At 39.7% G+C, this 19621-nt stretch overlaps 1 protein-coding gene across 5 annotated transcripts in view; it reads right to left on the bottom strand.

Moving 5' to 3' along the window:
• Positions 1-4052: 4052 nt before the first annotated feature.
• Positions 4053-19621, bottom strand: part of EXO1 (exonuclease 1) — a 36543-nt gene continuing 20974 nt past the window's right edge. For 3 of the 5 annotated variants that reach the window (XM_040451806.1, XM_040451810.1, XM_040451809.1), the window contains 5 exons: positions 19120-19363; positions 13824-14601; positions 10532-10633; positions 7037-7230; positions 4053-4617 (listed from right to left, as the gene is read on the bottom strand). In XM_040451806.1, the coding sequence (XP_040307740.1) occupies positions 4476-4617; positions 7037-7230; positions 10532-10633; positions 13824-14601; positions 19120-19363 (1460 nt within the window). In that variant the 3' untranslated portion in view covers positions 4053-4475. The remainder of the gene's footprint in view (positions 4618-7036; positions 7231-10531; positions 10634-13823; positions 14602-19119; positions 19364-19621) is intronic. The other 2 variants (XM_040451807.1, XM_040451808.1) reach the window with 2 other exon arrangements.

Here is a 19621-nt window from a genome sequence, read left to right as displayed (position 1 = left end):
TTTTAAGAAAGACTTGTTAAACATAAACATTAAAAAAAATAAAGACTTGTCTAAAAAAAAAGCCTATAAGCTGAGCAATGCTTACTAGTACTGGATTAGTTAATTTTTCCTAGGTCTCTTCAGCATGTATACATGCAGCATATATGCATATAACGAGTGTATACATACACACATATTTAAGTTTCTATCACTACTTCCAACTCAAATTTATAACTACAGGGATTAAAGGGGCGCTTGGGTGGCTCAGTCAGTTGGGTGCCTGACCAGCCCAGGTCATGATCTTATGGTTCACGGGTTTGAGCCCCACATCAGGCTGTGCTGACGGCTCAGAGCCTGGAGACTGCTTTGAATTCTGTGTCTCCCTCTCTCTCTGCCCCTTCCCTACTCACACTCTCTCTCTCAAAAATAAACAAACATTGAAAAAATTTTTTTAAAATATCCCATAAATGTCCACATTATACACCCAACAGTCTAAACTAACAACACTATCAGATACCATGAGCTAAGCCAAATGTTTCTGCACCTGCTTTCCTCTTTTTTAGTTTTACTATCATCTGGACATGAAGCCGTTGCACATCACACTGTCTTGCTTAGAACTCCAATTAAAATACAAAAATCTTTTTAATGTTTTATTTTTGAGAGAGCATGAGTGGCGGTGGGGAGGACGGAGAGGGGAGGTAGCAAGCAAGAGAGGGAGACACAGAATCTGAAGCAGCCTCCAGGCTGAGCTGTCAGCACAGAGCCGGATGTGGTGCTCCAACCCACTAACTGGGAGATCATGACCAGAGCTGAAGTCAGATGCTTAACCAACTGAGACAATTAGGGGCCCCTTAAGTCCAATTTCTATATACACAGGCTGCTATATTAAATGCCCACCACTAGTCTTTATGATGCTATTTCTCTAGTTATTTTGGTTTTGTAAAGGAGCTCATTTTCTGATAGGTTCTTCAGGAATAACTTAAGGGAACACTATTCCCCAAATTCTTGCCTGGAGTATGTTCAAAATGTTCATTTTCTTTTTCTTTTTTTAATTTTTTTTAACGTTTATTTATTTTTGAGACAGAGAGAGACAGCATGAACAGGGGAGGGGCAGAGAGAGAGGGAGACACAGAATCCAAAGCAGGCTCCAGGCTCTGAGCCATCAGCCCAGAGAGCCCGACGCGGGGCTCAAACTCACAGACCGCGAGATCGTGACCTGAGCTGAAGTCGGATGCTTAACTGACTGAGCCACCCAGGTGCCACCAAAATGTTCAAGTAAAAAGTAATTGTGGAAAAATCTGTTTTTGCTTACCCCAAGGATTTCTTTTTCAGTAACTTTGTTACTTAGGTCTTGGTGTTGCATGTTTTGGATCAATAATCTTGGGTATGAGTGCCCTTTAAAAAGTTTCAATTTTTTTTTTTATTAGAGTTTTCTGAAATTACAATTTTTTTCCTTTAGAGACTATTACCTGTATATTGCACCTTCTGTCCCTATCTTCAATATTTGTTGCTTCCTAATCTTTTTTTTTTTCTTTCCGTTTTGTCCAGATTTTTACTTCCCATCTTGTAAGGTATTATCTGTAGTATCTGTTATCTTGTATTACTTCTGGTTTAGTTTTCACTTCTGAAATGTCCATTTCTAATGCTTTTCTGGGTTTGCCTTAAATTTTTCCAATTCTAAATTTCCTTCATATCTATATTCCTTTTTCTTAATTTTTACATTTTTCAAACGGACTGTTTTTCATCTGCTCTGTGGACTTTTGGTAGATTTTCAATATCTATAAAGATGTTATTCTGCTTTTTAAATTATCATATGAGATTGATCCAAAAGCTTTCTCGTGGTTTCAAGTAAAATTAGTTTTCTTTGAGAAGGAAGCACAGTTCATGGGAGCTTCTTGAACATCAAATGTTTCTAAGTGTTCAAAAACAGGTATTCTGCGGAGATTTCTTGGTCATCCTTTGCTCCTCCCACTATTTCAACCATCTCTCTCTCCTTTGCTTCTGTTGTTTGTCCTGCTCAATTTCGGGCTTCCTCTCACCAGTTTTCTTCCATGGGGGACCCTGTCCCAGAAGGAGCCTTGGCCAAGTCGGCAGCTAAGTGGCAACAGTTCACGTGGACCAGTCAGCACTAGTTCCTTCAGAGGTCACACAGGCCCCAAGCACTTACCACAGGAGTGGGGAAGGCTTTCCTGGGTCCAACATGACCTACTATGTTTTAATGGTTATTCTGGAATTCTGTTCTCAGCTCCAGTAGACTCCCTGTTGCCTTCCTGATTCTCCATCCTGTGGTCTTGCTGTTGGGAGCTTGTCTTCACCCACTTATATCTTGGGATTTAAGGAAACTCCATCATCTGTGTCGTAATGCTGTTCATAAGTGTTTGATTTTTTTTTTTTAATTTTTTTTTTCCCAACGTTTATTTATTTTTGGGACAGAGAGAGACAGAGCATGAACGGGCGAGGGGCAGAGAGAGAGGGAGACACAGAATCGGAAACAGGCTCCAGGCTCTGAGCCATCAGCCCAGAGCCCGACGCGGGGCTCGAACTCACGGACCGCGAGATCGTGACCTGGCTGAAGTCGGAGGCCTAACCGACTGCGCCACCCAGGCGCCCCATAAGTGTTTGATTTTGATATCCACTTGGTTATGTGGGGATTTGGAGGCTGATAATCCATGGCATGGCTGCCATCTCCCACCCTCCTATACCAGTTTTGAATGTTTTCAGCCAGCTCCATTTTCAGATTTACCTCCAGCCCCTGGTTTTGAAGGAAGCTGTGTTGCCAGTTGCTGAGCCCATCTGAAGTCTGCCTCCTGTTGGCTTCTACCACTGCAGAATTGATCATTTCTTTGCTAAATCACTCACCACTTATCCATCTATTTCCTTGCCTGATGTCTCTTCCTCGGTTAACCTTTATGGATTTAAACTGTTTTATTCCTTTTCTGTCAGTTAAGTGGCATTTTAAATGGGCAAGGAGGGGCGCCTGGGTGGCGCAGTCGGTTAAGCGTCCGACTTCAGCCAGGTCACGATCTCGCGGTCCGTGAGTTCGAGCCCCGCGTCGGGCTCTGGGCTGATGGCTTGGAGCCTGGAGCCTGTTTCTGATTCTGTGTCTCCCTCTCTCTCTGCCCCTCCCCCGTTCATGCTCTCTCTCTGTCCCAAAAATAAACGTTGAAAAAAAAAAAAATTTAAATGGGCAAGGAGATAAACATTTGTAGACCATGTTTGACTCACATTCTTAATTTGTTCTATAACAGGAAACATTCAGAGTTCAAATTTGTTTTTTTTTTCCAGATTGTTGGTTTTTAAAAATTTTTATGGTGTTTCCTATTTTTTTTTTCCCATTCTGACTCTTTATCCAAGAGTCCTCTATCACATCTTATTTAAAAATTAAAATAATTTGGATCTCTTTCCTTTATCCTCTGTATCTCAGGTAAACCCTCTGCCCCCTGCCAGAGTTTTCCTTCCTTCAGATATTCACCTGCATGGCTGGTTTTTTCACCTGCATGGCTCGGTTTTTCTAGGTACCTGACTGTGGGGAAATAGGTTCTACTTACATAAATGGGTTAGAAAAACAGCTTAGGGTGGAAAGCCGCCACCACTGGGCGAAAGCACCCAAGGTTAGCTAGTGACATATTGTAATGGGATCACAAGTAACTTGTTATATCACCTGCAGCAAATTGCTTTCCGTCTGGAGCCAATATACCTTGATCACAAACTCCACTTGCCCCCTAGACCTTTTGATTCTTACACATACAAGTTAATGATTACAGTCTGATTGTTTTCTCCATGTTCACACGTATAAGGTCTTGTTTTCCTCACGTTCACCACATGGGTAATACCTTATGAGCTCAATAGATATGGAGACGAAACCCCTGTTCCGGGCTCTTGTCTCCTCCTGGACATTAGCCTCTCGTATTCAATTCTGCATCCACTCTCTTTCTGGACAAGAGAACTCCAGACTCCTAGTCTGCTACACCTGACCACCCCTGTCGAGTGTACCCTTCACAGACCCTAACGCTTTAGTGTCTTACACCACACCTAAGACTCTAGTTAAGGGATTTTCAGCTCACACTTTAACCTTTCCAGCTATCCCTCCCATTCCAGAAACTTTATTTCCAATTCAACCCTGAGAGGAAATACAGTGATTCCCTCCAGGATAAAATGATTACAGAATTGTGGCTTTTCATTTACTATCCTTACACTTGACAACATGACAGAAACCTTCAGAGTAGATTTTTCTAAATTCCAGGGGCCTTGCCCCAAAACATCAAAACTTCCAAAAACTGTCAAAGATAAAATTATTTCTCTATTTTAGCTTCTTACAAAATATAAAAAGCTGAACAAAAGAAATAGTTACAGTTAATATACAAAATGTACTCTATTTAAAAAATGGCATTACATCTATGCATAAATCTTTCAGTCTGGTAACTGCCCCTTTCCAAAACAGCACTTCAAATTGATAGAGATTGTCTTGCAGGCAATAGCCTCCCAGCTGCCTGCATTTATTGGAATATTGCTCTCTGAACACGCATGCATTCAGATTTGTTAAATATATCCTCTTCTGCTTCTGGAGTTAGTTGGATGTTGTCTTTGACTGGCGACAGGGGATCTGGCTTCTTACAAGAAGGAAGCTTTTCAAAATCTCTGCAAAATACAAGAAAATGAATTTGGTGTTTTTAGGGTACTAGTTATTAGAGAATAGTCTACCTAGACAAAAGAGAGATATATGAAGACAAGACCTTCTAATTTGTCTCTCTTCTGAGTATCCCAATAAAATGTGAGTTTTGCTTCTCAGTTCCCCCTTCCTGCTTCCTAAATCACCTTTTAAAGCAGGTGCAAGGCCACTGCTAAATATGTACTAGCTAAGAAAGAATGATTCCAATAAAGAACCTTTAGTTCCTTTCTCCTTAGCACCCTTCTCCAGTCTGGCTAAGAACCAACCTAAGTGAAGCATGAATAAGGTTTAAGCCCTATCTTTTACTCCTGCCTCCTCACAACCTTTTTTTTTTTTTTTTTTTTTTTGGGCTGAAAATCTCTAGGTCTATAAACATCCTATTAGGAACACACTTAGGAATACTTCTGCAGCCTCAATTTCTCTTTAGTAGCAGTTCTCGAAATATGGCCCACGGTCTCCTAAAAATTCTCAAGACCGTTTCGGGGGGTTTACAAGATCAAAACTATTTCATAATAATATTCACACTTTATCTGCCTTTTCCACCATGCTGACACGTGTTCATCCAAAAGCTGAACTGACGTAGAAACTACTGGCAACTCAGCACGAGTCAAGACAGCGGCCCCAAGCGACGCGAGAAATACAAGCAGTATTTGTATTCTCCAGCTCCATGCACTTGTAGTTAAAAAAAAGCCAGCCTCGCTTAAGAATGTCCTTAAAAAAGCAGTAAAAATCATTAACTTTATTAAATCTCAACCTTCAACCTCTTAGTGTGAGAAAATGGGAAACCAAGGAGGCACTTTTGTTGGTACTGAAGGATGGTGATGGTTATCTCCAGGAAAAAAAAGCACGTGTGACACTATTAGGGTTATTCAAATTTAGGTGATCGACTAACAGTATTTGTTGCCGAGGATAAAATTCAAGCTTTCAAGAGAAAGCTAAGATTTTGGAAAACTTCCTAATACTTAAAGACTTTGCTGATAAGATTGTGATTTCTTTATACTGTAAAATGAAATGTGTCAACATTTGGAAGGTAACTCAGTAAGACAACATTTCCTAAATGACCACTTCATGCATGAATAAAAGAGGCACTCAAGGTGCAATCTGGACCAATGGATGGTAATGTAACAATATGCAAAGTTGGCTGACAAGTTTCAGACTCTACACTGCAACCTTTAAGAAACCATCACTTGTTGAATTTTGGTATAATGTCAAAGTAGAAAATTTACAACTAAACAAAAAGTCTATTAAATTATATGTTTCCCAGCCAAAAATATGTGTGGAGCCAGATTTTAGTCCTATACTTCAACCAAAACAATCTACCATAACAGATCGAACACAGAAGCAGACATAAGAATCCAGTTCAATCCTGTTAAACCACAGTAAAGATTTGCAAAACAACCATACTTATTTTATGTAATAATATACTATTGATTTTAATATGGGCTTGTCACTGTTAAAGATAAATATTTTAAAATGTCCATTTTAATTTCTAAGATAGTTAAGTGCTGACAGGTATAATCATGTAAACCAAAGTATTTTGGGGCCCTTAGTAATTTTTAAGGGTGTAAAAGATGCCTGGAAGCAAACGTTTGAGAACTGCTGCGATATGGTATAATCCTAGACTTTACACAATGCAAAATAAGAAAATAGTTGTCTGGCACTTGCTTATTTAAAGCGTGTCCCCTCATACCATCCATTTAATCTGATTGTGACAACATTTCTATTAGATAAGATTTAATCCCACCACCCATGTAAGTTTCCCTCCCTCTACTCTTAGCACATTTGCTTTATTGAGAAGAACAAGAGAATAAGTTAATTATAAATCACAGCTACTCCAAGGCTAATTTTGTAGTCTAACAGAAGGAAGTACTACGGCTCAAAAAACATACATATACAGAAGATCAATTCTATTAAAATAGGGTCTGCCCCCTACATTAGAAACCTGGCACATTCATCATAGACACTGGATGATTCTCCCCACTTTAGATGTGATGATCTAGGGAAACAAATTGCTTTAAATCAAGAAGTGTGATGCAGCATTATTATCCCATCCCCGTGTCTAGAACAACCCTACTCTCATCACAATCCGGAGTGATAACAGAACAAAGCTGAGACACTTAGGCCAGAAAAAGTAATCTGCTTCAACAAAAGACCCCGAAGCCAGACCAGGAACTCAGGATTTTCAGTCTGGCATCTTTTCACAAGAAGGCATAGACACTAAAATTAAATATACTTAAAAAGAGCTAAAGAGAATAGAGAAAAATAATTCTTATAGGGTAATAGAAAACAAAACTGACTCAAATGAAAATAGAAAGAAATGGGAGAAAGTAATTGAAGTTACAAAAAAACAATAACTTATCCTATCTTAGAAGTAACACGGCAACTCACTTTTTAAATCCAAAATTTTTCCAGAGCTCATTGATTTTTATCTGCAATCCTGGCCTGTTCTCTGCATTATGATGATTTCTCTTCTGGATGTTTGATGGCTTCTTGCTGAGCCCACTGGCTCGGGCTGGAACTAGAGGCTTGATCCTGGTCGCAGAAAGATTGTCCACAGAACTAGATTTATACAGCCCGGGAATCTGAAGAATAAATGCTCCTTTTAACACTGTTCTGTTCAAGCAACTACCTTTAGTTAACTTTGAACTAGTAGCTGTAGATACTAGATACTGTTCTACTAGAACAGAACAGAAAAATAACTGATAAGCAATGTGTAAACATGTTCACTTAATATATTTCGATTCTACTTAGTAACGTATCTTGGATAGTTTTCTTTTTTACACGTAGAAGTGAATTTTGTTTTGAATAAGTTGGTCAAACACATCGCTACTCACATTTAGCCTTTTCTATCCAAGGGTTGATTTTTACCCTGTGGGAAACATGGAGCCATCAACATTTTGTTGTTGTTGTTTAGGATAGTAAAGAGTGAGGAAGATAAAACAAGGCTTTCAGAATGATGCAACTACCAGAGAAGGTACGAAGAACGGAAAAGTTCACACGTGAAAGATGAAATCTTGTCTTGGGGTGTTGGTGAGGGGAAAAGGGAGAGAGCAAGAAACAAGACAAAGAAAGAAAGATTAGAACTTGGATAGGTACCGATGTGTGGTGGTTTTTCTTTATCTCCTGCAGAAGGATCGAGCTGGCAGAAAGAAAAAGGATAACCCTAAGATTTTGAAACTAAATGGCAAAGAGAATAATATAACTTATGTAACAGACAGAAATGTTCTGAGAGGTTTGAGGTTAAGAAAAAAAAGGTTTGGGGTGCCTGGGTGGCTCAGTTGGTTAAGTGTCTGACTTCGGCTCACGCCATGATCTCACGATTTGTGAGCTCAAGTCCCGAGTCGGGTTCTGTGTTGACAGCTCAGAGCCTGGAGCCCGCTTTGTATTCTGTATCTTCTTGCTTTGCCCCTTCCCCGCTCACACTCTGTCTCTCTCAAAAAGGAATAAATGTTTAAAAAAAAAAAAAAAAAAAAAGGTTTTATTTTAGATATTAAAGATGGATATTGGGGAGCAAGGGGGAAAATTCTGGGGAGTTTCACTAAAACAGGAGTGACAGACTCCTGACAACTTCTGAGAGCAAGAATAATAATAAAAAGATGCCTTAATGTCCAGACATAACTTCTTTTGCAAAAGTACTTTCTACATTTCCAGTCCTGTCGCTGTAAATAATTTTGGTATCTTTCCGACTTTCTACTGTGATTATATAAACATAACACAGTGTGCCTGAGTATTTGTGAATATTTAAACAAAAACACCGTGTCATACATACGTTCCATGTTTTTTCTCTTTACTCAAAAATAAAAGGGAGGTGCCTGGAAGGCTTAGTTAGTTAAAAGTCCAACTTCAGCTCAGGTCACCTCAGTCTGTGAGTTCGAATCCCACATTAGGGTCTCTGCTACCAGCACAGAGCCTACTTTGGATCCTCTCTGCCAACCCCCTGACCCTCCCCTATTTGTTCTTTCTCTCTCAAAATAAAATAAACTTAAAACAAAAACAAACATGGATACCTTTCTGAGAGAGGATGTTTGAAAAAGGCTTTTGCACTCAAAGATTTAAAAATAATCTTTTTTTAATGTTTATTTTTTTTGAGCAAGAAAGAGCGACAGAACATGAGCAAGGGAGGGGCAGAGAGAGGGAGACACAGAATCCAAAGCAGGCTCCAGGCTCTGAGTTGTCAGCACAGAACCTGACATAGGGCTTAAACCCACAAACTATGAGATCATGACCTGAGCTTAAGTCAGACGTTTAACCAACTGAGCCACCCAGGAGCCCCCCAAAATAATCTTGTATTTACATATTCCACATTTATATATTTAATATATCTAGGATTTTTATTTGTATAGTAGGAGATGGGGGATCTTCTTTCAAATCAATATGCAGACCATTTACTGAAATTTTTAAAAAGTTTTTATGCTACTAGAAAAATAATATGTTCACTATGGAAAAACAGGGGAAAACAACAGAAAAAAATTCACTTATATTCCTACCACCTAAGAGCTAAAACCAGTAATGTATTTAATAATTCACCCCCTTATTTTTAGATAGGCAATTTTCAATTTTTCACTATTGTAACTAATGCAGGCTAAGTGTTCATGTACTTTTTTTAAATGTTTATTTGTTTTGAGAGAGAGAGAGAGACAGACAGCACAAGCAGGGGAGAGGCTGTGAGAGGGGGAGAGAGAGGGACAGGGAGGGAGAGGGAGGGAGAGGGATGGTGAGGGAGGGTGAGGGAGGGAGGAAGAGGGAGGAAGGGAGGGAGAGAGGGAGGGAGGGAGGGAGAGGGGGAGAGAGAGAGAATATCCCAATCAGGCTCCATGCTGTCAATACAGAGCCTGACTTGAGGCTCAAAGTCACAAACGATGAGATCATGACCTGAGTCGAAATCAAGAGTCGGTTGCTTCACCAACAAGCCACCCAGGCGCCCCAAGTGTTCATGTACTTAAACTCTCACGATTTCCTTAGACAAGTTCTAGAATTGGAACTTGAATTATTTAAATTGGGTTGAATTATTTACACTCATATTCAAATTGCTTTCCTGAAATGGCAGAGCAATTTATACACAATTAATATGTTTATTTGTCTCGCTATAGTCTCATAAAAATGAGTACAACTAAAAATATTTTTTGAAAATCTGAGAGGTAAGAAATTATGTTTCATTATTTTAATTTGCATTATTTGATTACTAATGAGGTTGAACATGCTTTTATGTGTTAACCAACCATTTATACTCTTTCTTTTGTACTATATATGTCCCTTGTACATTTTTGAGTTAGAAATTAGCATTTTTCATATTAATGGGTAGAACACTTTATACATAAAACATGCTTTAGCTTGTGAGGTTTCCTTTTGCAGTCACGCAAATATTTATGTATCTTGATAAAAAAAGTAACCTGACTTATCGGATATACAGTTTCTAGAAGGTCTTTTGGCAATATATATCAAAGCTCTAATTCTGGTGCCTTTAGACTAGCAATACCACTCCATGGAATTCATCCCTATGAAATAATCAAGAACGGCACGTAAATATCCACAAGTTCTTGGTTGCAGTCTTGTCTGCTACTGCAAAGAGTGTTTAGTTAAATGACAAACATAGAGGACTGGCTACACTCATCCAATGGCTATTAGTCATCATAAGTAACGCTGTAGAAGCACATGAGAAAAAGAGGTTTATGAGGTTTATAGTGCAGAAGATAAGGGTTTCTTCAACAACTTTACCACCTACAATCAGGCATAAACATGGCCCTAGAAGGACTGAAAGTAAACATTTCTCCTGTAAATTAAAATATACGCATTTTCATTTTTAATTCTGTTGATATTTCTCATTTTTTTGGTAATAAACACAGACTGCTTCTGAAATTAAAAAAAATTAGATGTTTGTTTTACCTTGTTTTTTAGAAGTGTGACTTTTCTTGAATACTGAGATAAATGTAGCTTGGATTTCAGAGTACCTTGATCCTCAAATGACTTATTATTGCAGTCAGATTCCTAGATTCCCCAATAAAAAAATAAAATAAGATTTTTACTATGGATTTGTTTATGACAACTAACCAATATTCAACAAACTAGCAAAATGTTTTACCTCAAGTAAATTGTATAAACGAAACGATACATTTGAATTTGAAGACTTTTCCTAACCCTTTCAGGAGCCTGTCAAAATGCTGACTCTGATTAGACAAAAGTCTCCTGATGTAGTATTGCTTACCCAAGCTCGGCTAATAGGTTTTGTAAACTACTAGCTACAAAAAGCTGAACAGTACAGCCAAATCTTTAATTGTGGAACACAGTCAACATTAAAGAAAAAAAAAGGCATCTGCTTTCAAGAAGTAGAGTAATATTGCGTCAAATGCAGTTACTTTTCCCAATGCCGCTGAGATCTAACCTCTGCCCTATCCCATCATATAAAGCTTTTCTTTACACAGAAAAATCTGGATTCCCATGAAACTCAAATAAAAAAAGGACAATGAATGAAGACTTTACATTTCTGCATTTTTCAAGAGGATTTTTTTTTCAATTTATTTTGGGATTCTTTAGAGTATTATATACTTAAAAAATAATCCCAAAGTGAAAAGTACTCCATTAACATGACTGTAATTTTCAGAAACTCTAATATTCCTTGCTCATAGTTAACAGTAGTGGTGACTCAGGGACAAATCATTTGCTTATTTTTCTTTCTTCTTTTTTTTTTTAGTCGACACATGTTACATTAGTTTCAGATGTTAAATCATTTCTTAAAATAAAGGTCATGAGTAAGGCCAAAAGATTAATTCACCTCAAATAGGGTCAGTGAACTCAATACACACAGAATCTAAGACTGTTGCTTTTCACAGTGAACTACCAATGGAAGGCCCCAATACAGAAATATTTTCTTCAGAGCCACACGGTAAAAACTAATATTAAAGATGAAGCCCAGTGGCACTGTGGCTTTCTGACACATTTTCTGAATCAACGAAAGATTATGTAATTTTATGTTAACTGTTAGTGTTCTAATTCTTTGAGAATTAACAATTCATTTATCCTAACAGGAGTTTACTCCATCTGGTGGCAAGAGAGGACTTCATGAATGATTTCTAGTTTAGGTGGGTAGTTGTTTTTGTGGGGGAGGAAGGGAGAAGAGGGTTCATGTCTCTGTAACTGATTAATACAAAAAATGGTTAGCTAGAAGACAGAAATGTGGAAAGTTCATCAGCATGACCAGCCCACAGCCTGTGAACTGGTATGCTTCTCAGCAACACATGGCTAAAAGATTACAAAGTGAAACAGGAAGATGTCTGTTGAAAAAGGAGAAAGCACTTGCCTTGAAAGAGCTCAGCAGACCTAAGAGTAGTCTCATAAATAGATGATGTTTTCATGAAAGATGTTCAAGAGACAGCTACTGTGTTGGCACCCAAATGGGGCCAAGGGCAAATGCAGCATGCAGTACAAAATGAAAAGGATGGTGTTAAAATGGACGATTGTAGTATTGTTTTTGTTTTTGTTTTTAACATTTATTTATTTTTGAGACAGAGAGGGACACAGCATGAACGGGGGAGGGTCAGAGAGAGAGAGAGACAGAATCTGAAACAGGCTCCAGGCTCTGAGCTGTCAGCACAGAGCCGGATGCGGGGCTCGAACTCACAGACTGTGAGATCATGACCTGAGCCAAAGTTGGAAGCTCAACCGACTGAGCCACCCAGGCGCCCCTATAGTATTGTTTTCAAATGTTTATTTTTGAGAGAGCGTGAGCGGGGGAGGATGAGGGAGAGGGGGACTGAGGATCCAAAGCGGGCTCTGCACTGACAGCAGAGAGCCTGATGTGAGGCTCAAACTCATGAACTTTGGGATCACGACCTGAGCCGGAGTCAGATGCTTTAACTAAATGAGCCACCCAGGCGCCCCTAAAATGGATATTAAAAGAAACAGAAAGAGTGTTGCAGACCAGTATGGATGAACTGAGGGCAAAGCAAACGAAAGGAAGAAGAAAAGCACACGTCTCCAAGGCAGCCCAGGGGTGGCCTGGCCTAGTCTTCACACTTCAATACCGCAGGGAACAGTTTGAATTCAACATATTAACTGATTTCAGCTTTCTCTAAATGAAAACAATTTGTTCTCACATTGTAAGTTAGCTTTTTTCTTTACTTTGAGTCCAATACAACCCAAGTTTCCTTTGGAAACTTGAATAAAATATTTTCCTTTTGATAAATACAAGCTATCCTGATAGACACACTCCAAAATTGAGGATTATCAAAATTCTCTCAAGTAGTACCGCGGCTATAACCGTTCTTATAACTTGGTAATTACAGGTGGTGAAGATAAAACGAAGTATGTTATATTGGTAAATCTGAGGTAACTCAGATGTAGAGGAAGCTCTTCTGTCGTCATGTCATTTACAACATCACGGCATCTTATGAGCAGTACATATTTGAAGCTTTAAGTCAGACTAAAAGATTTCATAAACAAGGGAAAAAATGGTTAGGATGCTTTTATTAACTTAAAACAATGACAAAATCACATGCATTACCATTTTGTTTTGTTAGAAAGGGGAAGTTTAGCAGGACTAAGAAGGGTAAATGAAAATATATTTCTAAGTACTAAAAGCTTAAGATGAACACCGTCAAATTAATAAGGCCATTTACTTATAAGGTTTCAAATGTTATTTGAATCCAAAAGTATATTAAGGAATTAAATATTAAATGTATTGTAAGTTACCATTCTGCTTACGTCTTAACTGTTCCACAGCATGTAAGTAACTCAGGAGATAGAGTTAGATTGAATGTACAAGAGTTTAAAGTATTAAGCATACAGAGAAGTCCTTACAATGAATAAAATGTGAAGTTTCTACACAGTAAGACCTAGAATAAAAAATTCAGACAGCAGGGGTGCCTGGGTGGCTCGGTCAGTTAAGCCTCGGACTCACGATTTCAGCTCACATCATGATCTCACGGTTTTTGAGATTGAGCCCCACATCCAGCTCTGTGCTGACAGTGCAGGGCCTGCTTGGGACTCTCTCTCTGTCTCTCTCTGCCCTTCCCACACTTGTGTGCATTCTCTGTCTCAAAATAAAAAAGTAAACTTAAAAAAAAAATTAAGACAGCCAATTATTTCCATAACGTAGACAAAATTTCCCCAGTGATCTGATTAATACCAGATCTTCTCTTATGTATGGATTTGAAAACAAAGGCTTCATAATGTGACTTACCTCTGAGTCGGAATCCTTACTAGGCTGAGACAGTTTTGACACATTTAAATTGTGTGGTGACAGTTCTGGGCTTCCTTGAGACTTTGGACACCAAGCCGCTGCCCGCACGGGAGGCGCTCCGTCACCAGACTCCTCACTCTTTAACTGGGACACAGCAGACGCTTCCCTCTGGTCCGGTGCCGCAGTGAGGGGATCGGTCCTTCTCCGGAACTGCTGCAGTGCTGCGCCTGGAGAGGGGCTTGAAGTTCGTGAAAAATCTCCAAGACTTCCAGACCAGCTAAAACAATTTCTGAGTGTCCCCAGGGTGGGTGGTGAGATGGTCCTTGTGAATTTGCTGGTCTCCAAACATAGAGAGTCGTCAGCAATCATAGTTGCATTGTCTGGAACCTGATCACCTGAATTACATGCTCCATCTGGACCAGCCAGCTTCTTGCCATCCTGACAGTCTGATTTATCTACACTGGTGCCTTCATCTGCAATAGAACTTTCATCTGGAACCTCATCATCTGAATTATATGCTCCATCCGGACCAGCCAGCTTCTTGCCATCCTGACGATCTGGTTCAGCTACACTGGCCTCTTCATCTGTGACAGAACTTTCATATGGAACCTCATCATCTGAATTATGTGCTCCATCTGGACCAGCCAGCTTCTTGCCATCCTGATGATCTGGTTCAGCTACACTGGCCTCTTCATCTGTGACAGCACTTTTTTCTGGGGGCTCACCGCCTGCTTTCGCTGATACACAGTTGGCAGAATCCAGAGAACTGCAAAAAAACCTAACAAAAAAAACAATACAAAGAATGCATAAATGTTTTAGAGTTTTCTCACAAAGGTGATAAGATTCAGATAATGAAAAATGGAAAAATGGTCTTGTTTCTTCAAGAAAAAGTCTCCTAAATACATAATTTCATAAATAAAGAGAAAACTGTTCTTGAAAGTTTAAATTTTGATTATAACAACATTCACACATTTAGAAATTTATTTGAAATCCTGAAGTTGTAGACAGGATTTCCTAAAAGCAGTCCTCTCTACATTCGTGTATTTGGAACTGGCATAATTTATCTATACCTCATCATCATATAGGTATCCTTTCCCCTAACCTTCACTGAATAGACTGGTCCCAACAGACCAGAAGCTCCTTGAGGACAGCTACCATCCAAGCCATTGTGTCCTCCACAGTACCTACAATAGTGGCTACCACATGGCTGACAGTCAAATATTTGAGGAGATATGGAAATATGCAACAGAAAGGACAATTTACAACTACTGGTCTCTTACTTTGTAAATGCAAAATAAAAAAATTTAGTCATTTACTCTTTATCTTGGCTTAGTCCATTGTAGTGAATCATCTGGGAACCTGTAGTCGTCCATACTCTACTGGCTTTTAAAATAAATATCCTAGGGGCGCCTGGGTGGCGCAGTCGGTTAAGCGTCCGACTTCAGCCAGGTCACGATCTCGCGGTCCGTGAGTTCGAGCCCCGCGTCGGGCTCTGGGCTGATGGCTCAGAGCCTGGAGCCTGTTTCCGATTCTGTGTCTCCCTCTCTCTCTGCCCCTCCCCCGTTCATGCTCTGTCTCTCTCTGTCCCAAAAATAAACAAACGTTGAAAAAAAAATTAAAAAAAAAAAAAAAAGCAGACAGGATGAAGACAAACTTTGGCATATTTAATACCTCCTGTTGCATTAGGTTAATGTAGTGGGCTGATATTACATTAAATACAAATCACATTAAAGAGTGGGGTGATGATAAATTCTCGCAGATATATTACTGACTGGGCACTGTGTCAGGTGCTTGATATACTTCTGCTAGTCTTCAGAACAGCTGATCCATATTTTATAAAGAAATAGGCTCAGGGAAATTCAATGGTGTGAAAGATCACTCGATTAAATTTTTTTTTTTAATTCATTTATTTATTTTAAGAGAGAGACAGTACAAGCACGGGAGGGCCAGAGAGAGGGTGAGAGAGAATCCCAAGCAGGCGCTGAGCTGTCAGCATAGAGCCAGATGCAGGGCTCGAACTCACAAAATTGTGAGATCATGACCTGAGCCAAAACCAAGAGTCAGACACTCATATGACTGAACCACCCAGGTGCCCTGGATCACTCAATTAATGTGATGACACAGTGTGAATTCACATCCAGGCTGATCAGATCACGTGCTCCTTTCCACCCACCATGCTGAGGAGCACCAGGACCTCTCCCATCGCCAGTCCTAACTATGCCACCCTGGGAAAGTTTTTTTTTTTTTTTTTTTAAACCTCTTGGAGCCTGAATGTCTTAACCCAAAATGGAGAAAATAACAACAACGTTGAATGTCTCATAATTTTCCTGAAAGGAGGAAGAGAGTATGTTAAAGAACTTTGAAAATTAGCTAAGAGTACCAACTTCCTAACACTCAGTTGTTATTAGATGTTGTTATACCACCCAGGTCAGAAAACTGTAGAGACTTACAATTATTATTTCATAGGAAAGTGACAGAAAAAAAATTTTATTTTTCCGAACATCTCGCAACAATTTATCAGTGCCACATCTACCTAAACTATTAAAGCAGTGATGTGCAGCTGTGAATGGAAATTTGATTAAGCTTCGCTGGTGACTAGGTGAGGCCTGCAGAGATATGCGAACTCTGTTCTCATTAGCCCGTCCTCGAAGAAGAGGTGGGCACTGAGTGACAGAAAAGGGAAATTTTATTTTCTCCCACATGGAAAAACAAAACGCAAGTTCTAAAAATTTCTCCAAGTAAGAAAAGACAACTTTCTAGAATGTTATTAATCAGTGTGTATCATCCAGAGCCTTCTTCATCTTTGGCAGCCTCCTTTTTCATTGTTGCACTGGTAATGCCATCTTTAATGACAGTGACTAGGAAAGGCAGAATCAAAATGATCCTTTAATTGGGACGTGGCTGTTCCCTTGAGAAGGCCTGATGGGAGAGGAGCAGTGGGTGGTTCCTTCCTGCCCACTTCCCACAGTCATGGTCAGACAGCCTGGCTCAGCCTGGTGTATACACTTGAAGACAACAGCCTCTCCAAGTCTCCTAGGGGAATGCGGGGGCTGCTCGGTTCTCAGAGTTGCTGCCTCATGTGCCCACATAACTTTCAACATTGAGACGTCCTGTTGCTCGTTGTGACTTCACCACCCAGACAACAGAAGAAGAGCTATTCATTGTGTACTGATCATCTGTCAGGTACTGTTTTAGGCACCTTTATTTACAGTATTAATTTAATCCTCTCAGTGGCCCTGAGGTTGTCAGAGATGTTGGTCCCATTTTTTAAAGAGTGTGCGCCTAGGTGGCTCAGTCGGTCAAGCGTCAGACTTGATTTTAGCTCGTCATGATATCGCGGTTTGTGAGTTTGAGCCCCGTGTTGGGCTGACAGCCCAGAGCCTGCTTGGACTTCTCTCCCCGCTCTCTCTGGTCCCCACATCCACTCATGCACATGCTCTCTTTCTCTCTCTCAAAAAATAAACATTAAAAAAAAAAAGAGGGAACTGAAGCACCCAGAAGTCCACTTTCCTAAGTCAAACATCTCATGAGTGAACAGGATGGGATTCAAATCGAGGCGGTCCAATCCCAGGGTATAAACTCCAGACCCGTACATTATCCGGACCCCAAAATCTCATCATCACTCACAGGGACTACAGAACAGCCTACCCAATCTTTCTGTTCCACTTTGGCCTTCTAGAATCCATCCTTCATGGCACACTTGGAGTGGCCCATCAAAAGCAGGTATGATCAAGTCATACCTGATCAAAACCCTCCAAATATCTCCTGTCACCTCTAAAGACGAGAAGTTCCTTAGCCTGGCTTGCAAACTGAACTGGCCTTGTGCCTATTTCTGCTCCCTCAGCATCCTTCCAGACTTGCATTTTGGCAGCTAATAAGAGCAACTGACAGCAAGAAGCTGTCCCCATGCCTGCCCCATGCTGTTGCCCAGCTCCATCCCTCTGCCCAAGCTGCCTGCCTCTACTGGGAAGGTAGAGGCTGCATTCTTTGTAATGGCACCTGCCCCTGCCCCTTCCTTCTGACCCTTTCCAACCACCCAATCCGCATGAGACGTCCATTTAATGCCCCCAGAACACCTCAGGCATACTTCTGTCACTGTACCTACCACACTGTATAGATTTCCTTTACAGATCTATTTTTGCAACTGGAGTATAAGCTTCTCAACAAATATTAGGGCTCTCATTTTTGTAACCCAATGCTTAGTGTGGTATTGGTTTTCAATTAATATTAGAGCTCTATAGTCATCTGTATTTAAATGTACTTCTAAAAATACCTTGCATCCAAAATCTATAAAGAATTTATTAAACTCAACACCCAAAAAACAAACAATCCAGTGAAGAAATGGGCAAAACACATGAATAGACACTTCGCCAAAGACATCCAAATGGCCAACCGACACATGAAAAAATGCTCTACATCATTCATCATCAGGGAGATGCAATTGCATTACTAGGCATTTATCCATGGGATACAGGTGTGCTGTTTCGAAGGGACACATGCACCCTGATGTTTATAGCAGCACTATCAACAATAGCCAAAGTATGGAAAGAGCCCAAATGTCCATCGATGGATGAATCGATAAAGAAGATGTGGTATACATAATATACAATGGAGTATTACTCGGTGATTAAAAAGAATGAAATCTTGCTATGTGCAGCTACACGGATGGAACTAGAGGGTATTATGCTAAATGAATTAGCCAGAGAAAGACAAATATCATATGACTTCACTCACATGAGGACTTTAAGACACAGAACAGATGAACACAAGGGAAGGGAAGCAAAAATAATACAAAAACAGGGAGGGGACAAAACAGACTCTTAAATATGGAGAACAAACAGAGGGTTACTAGAGAGGGGTTGTGTGGCGGGGGGAATGGGCCAAATGGGTAAGGGACATTAAGGAATCTACCCCTGAAATCATTGTTGTACTAGATGCCAATTAACTTGGATGTAAATTAAAAAAATAAAAAAATAAATGCTCAAAATAATAATAAAAATACCCTAAGAAATTGTTTTTAGCTCTTAAAAAAAGTAGAAACAAAGAAGCAGGGGACCCTCCAAAACGAGAGAATTTTTCTAATGCAAAATATAGTAAGTCGACAGTTCTTATTTTGTGTCCGCATGACAAGAGCTGTGCATTTACATCAGGACTACAGCTACACATGATACAAATGGTCAAGGGATTAAGCCAAGCCCACGCCTACTCCATGGACTGCTTATTTAAGACAGCTGAAATAAATATCAACAGAGTAGATAATACAACAGACACACAACATCCTGTAGATAAACTGTACCTGCTTCTTGTCCCTGGAACCACAACCGCACCACTTTCTTCATTTTTTCTCTGTAAAAATGCTGCAAATTTATTTCTTGTCATAGGTGGTGTGCTTATGTTTTTTTTAACAGTAGTTCCATCTACCAGGTCAGGCATGAGCATTTCAGAGTTCAATGATTTATGAGCTTCACAGTTACTTTTCTTGGTCTTCTTTGTGAATGAAAGGGAATACTGACTCAACAGATCGTCTTCTGACAGCTCCTCTAAACAGAAACAAAAACAGTCCGTAAATCTTTATGCCTGCCGTGTGCAGACTCAGCCTTAATGTTACAGCCCACATCTCACTGTCTTAAGGATGAAGTCTTATTTCTTTAACAGTGCATCCCGAAAGGAGATACAAGAATGACTTAGAGGAAAAAGGAAATTCCCTTAAGCTGTGGTTTACAATTTCACAAATTAGTTAAGATTTAACGTCCATTGTTTTTATGATTTTATGTGAAATTACTGAAACCAAAATTTCA

The sequence above is a fragment of the Herpailurus yagouaroundi genome, unplaced genomic scaffold (genome assembly GCF_014898765.1).
Source record: "Herpailurus yagouaroundi ecotype Mexico unplaced genomic scaffold, PumYag 205, whole genome shotgun sequence".
Lineage (NCBI taxonomy): Eukaryota > Metazoa > Chordata > Mammalia > Carnivora > Felidae > Herpailurus > Herpailurus yagouaroundi.
Note: the sequence above shows the minus strand (reverse complement) of the source record. Positions and strands in the feature narration are given on the sequence as shown.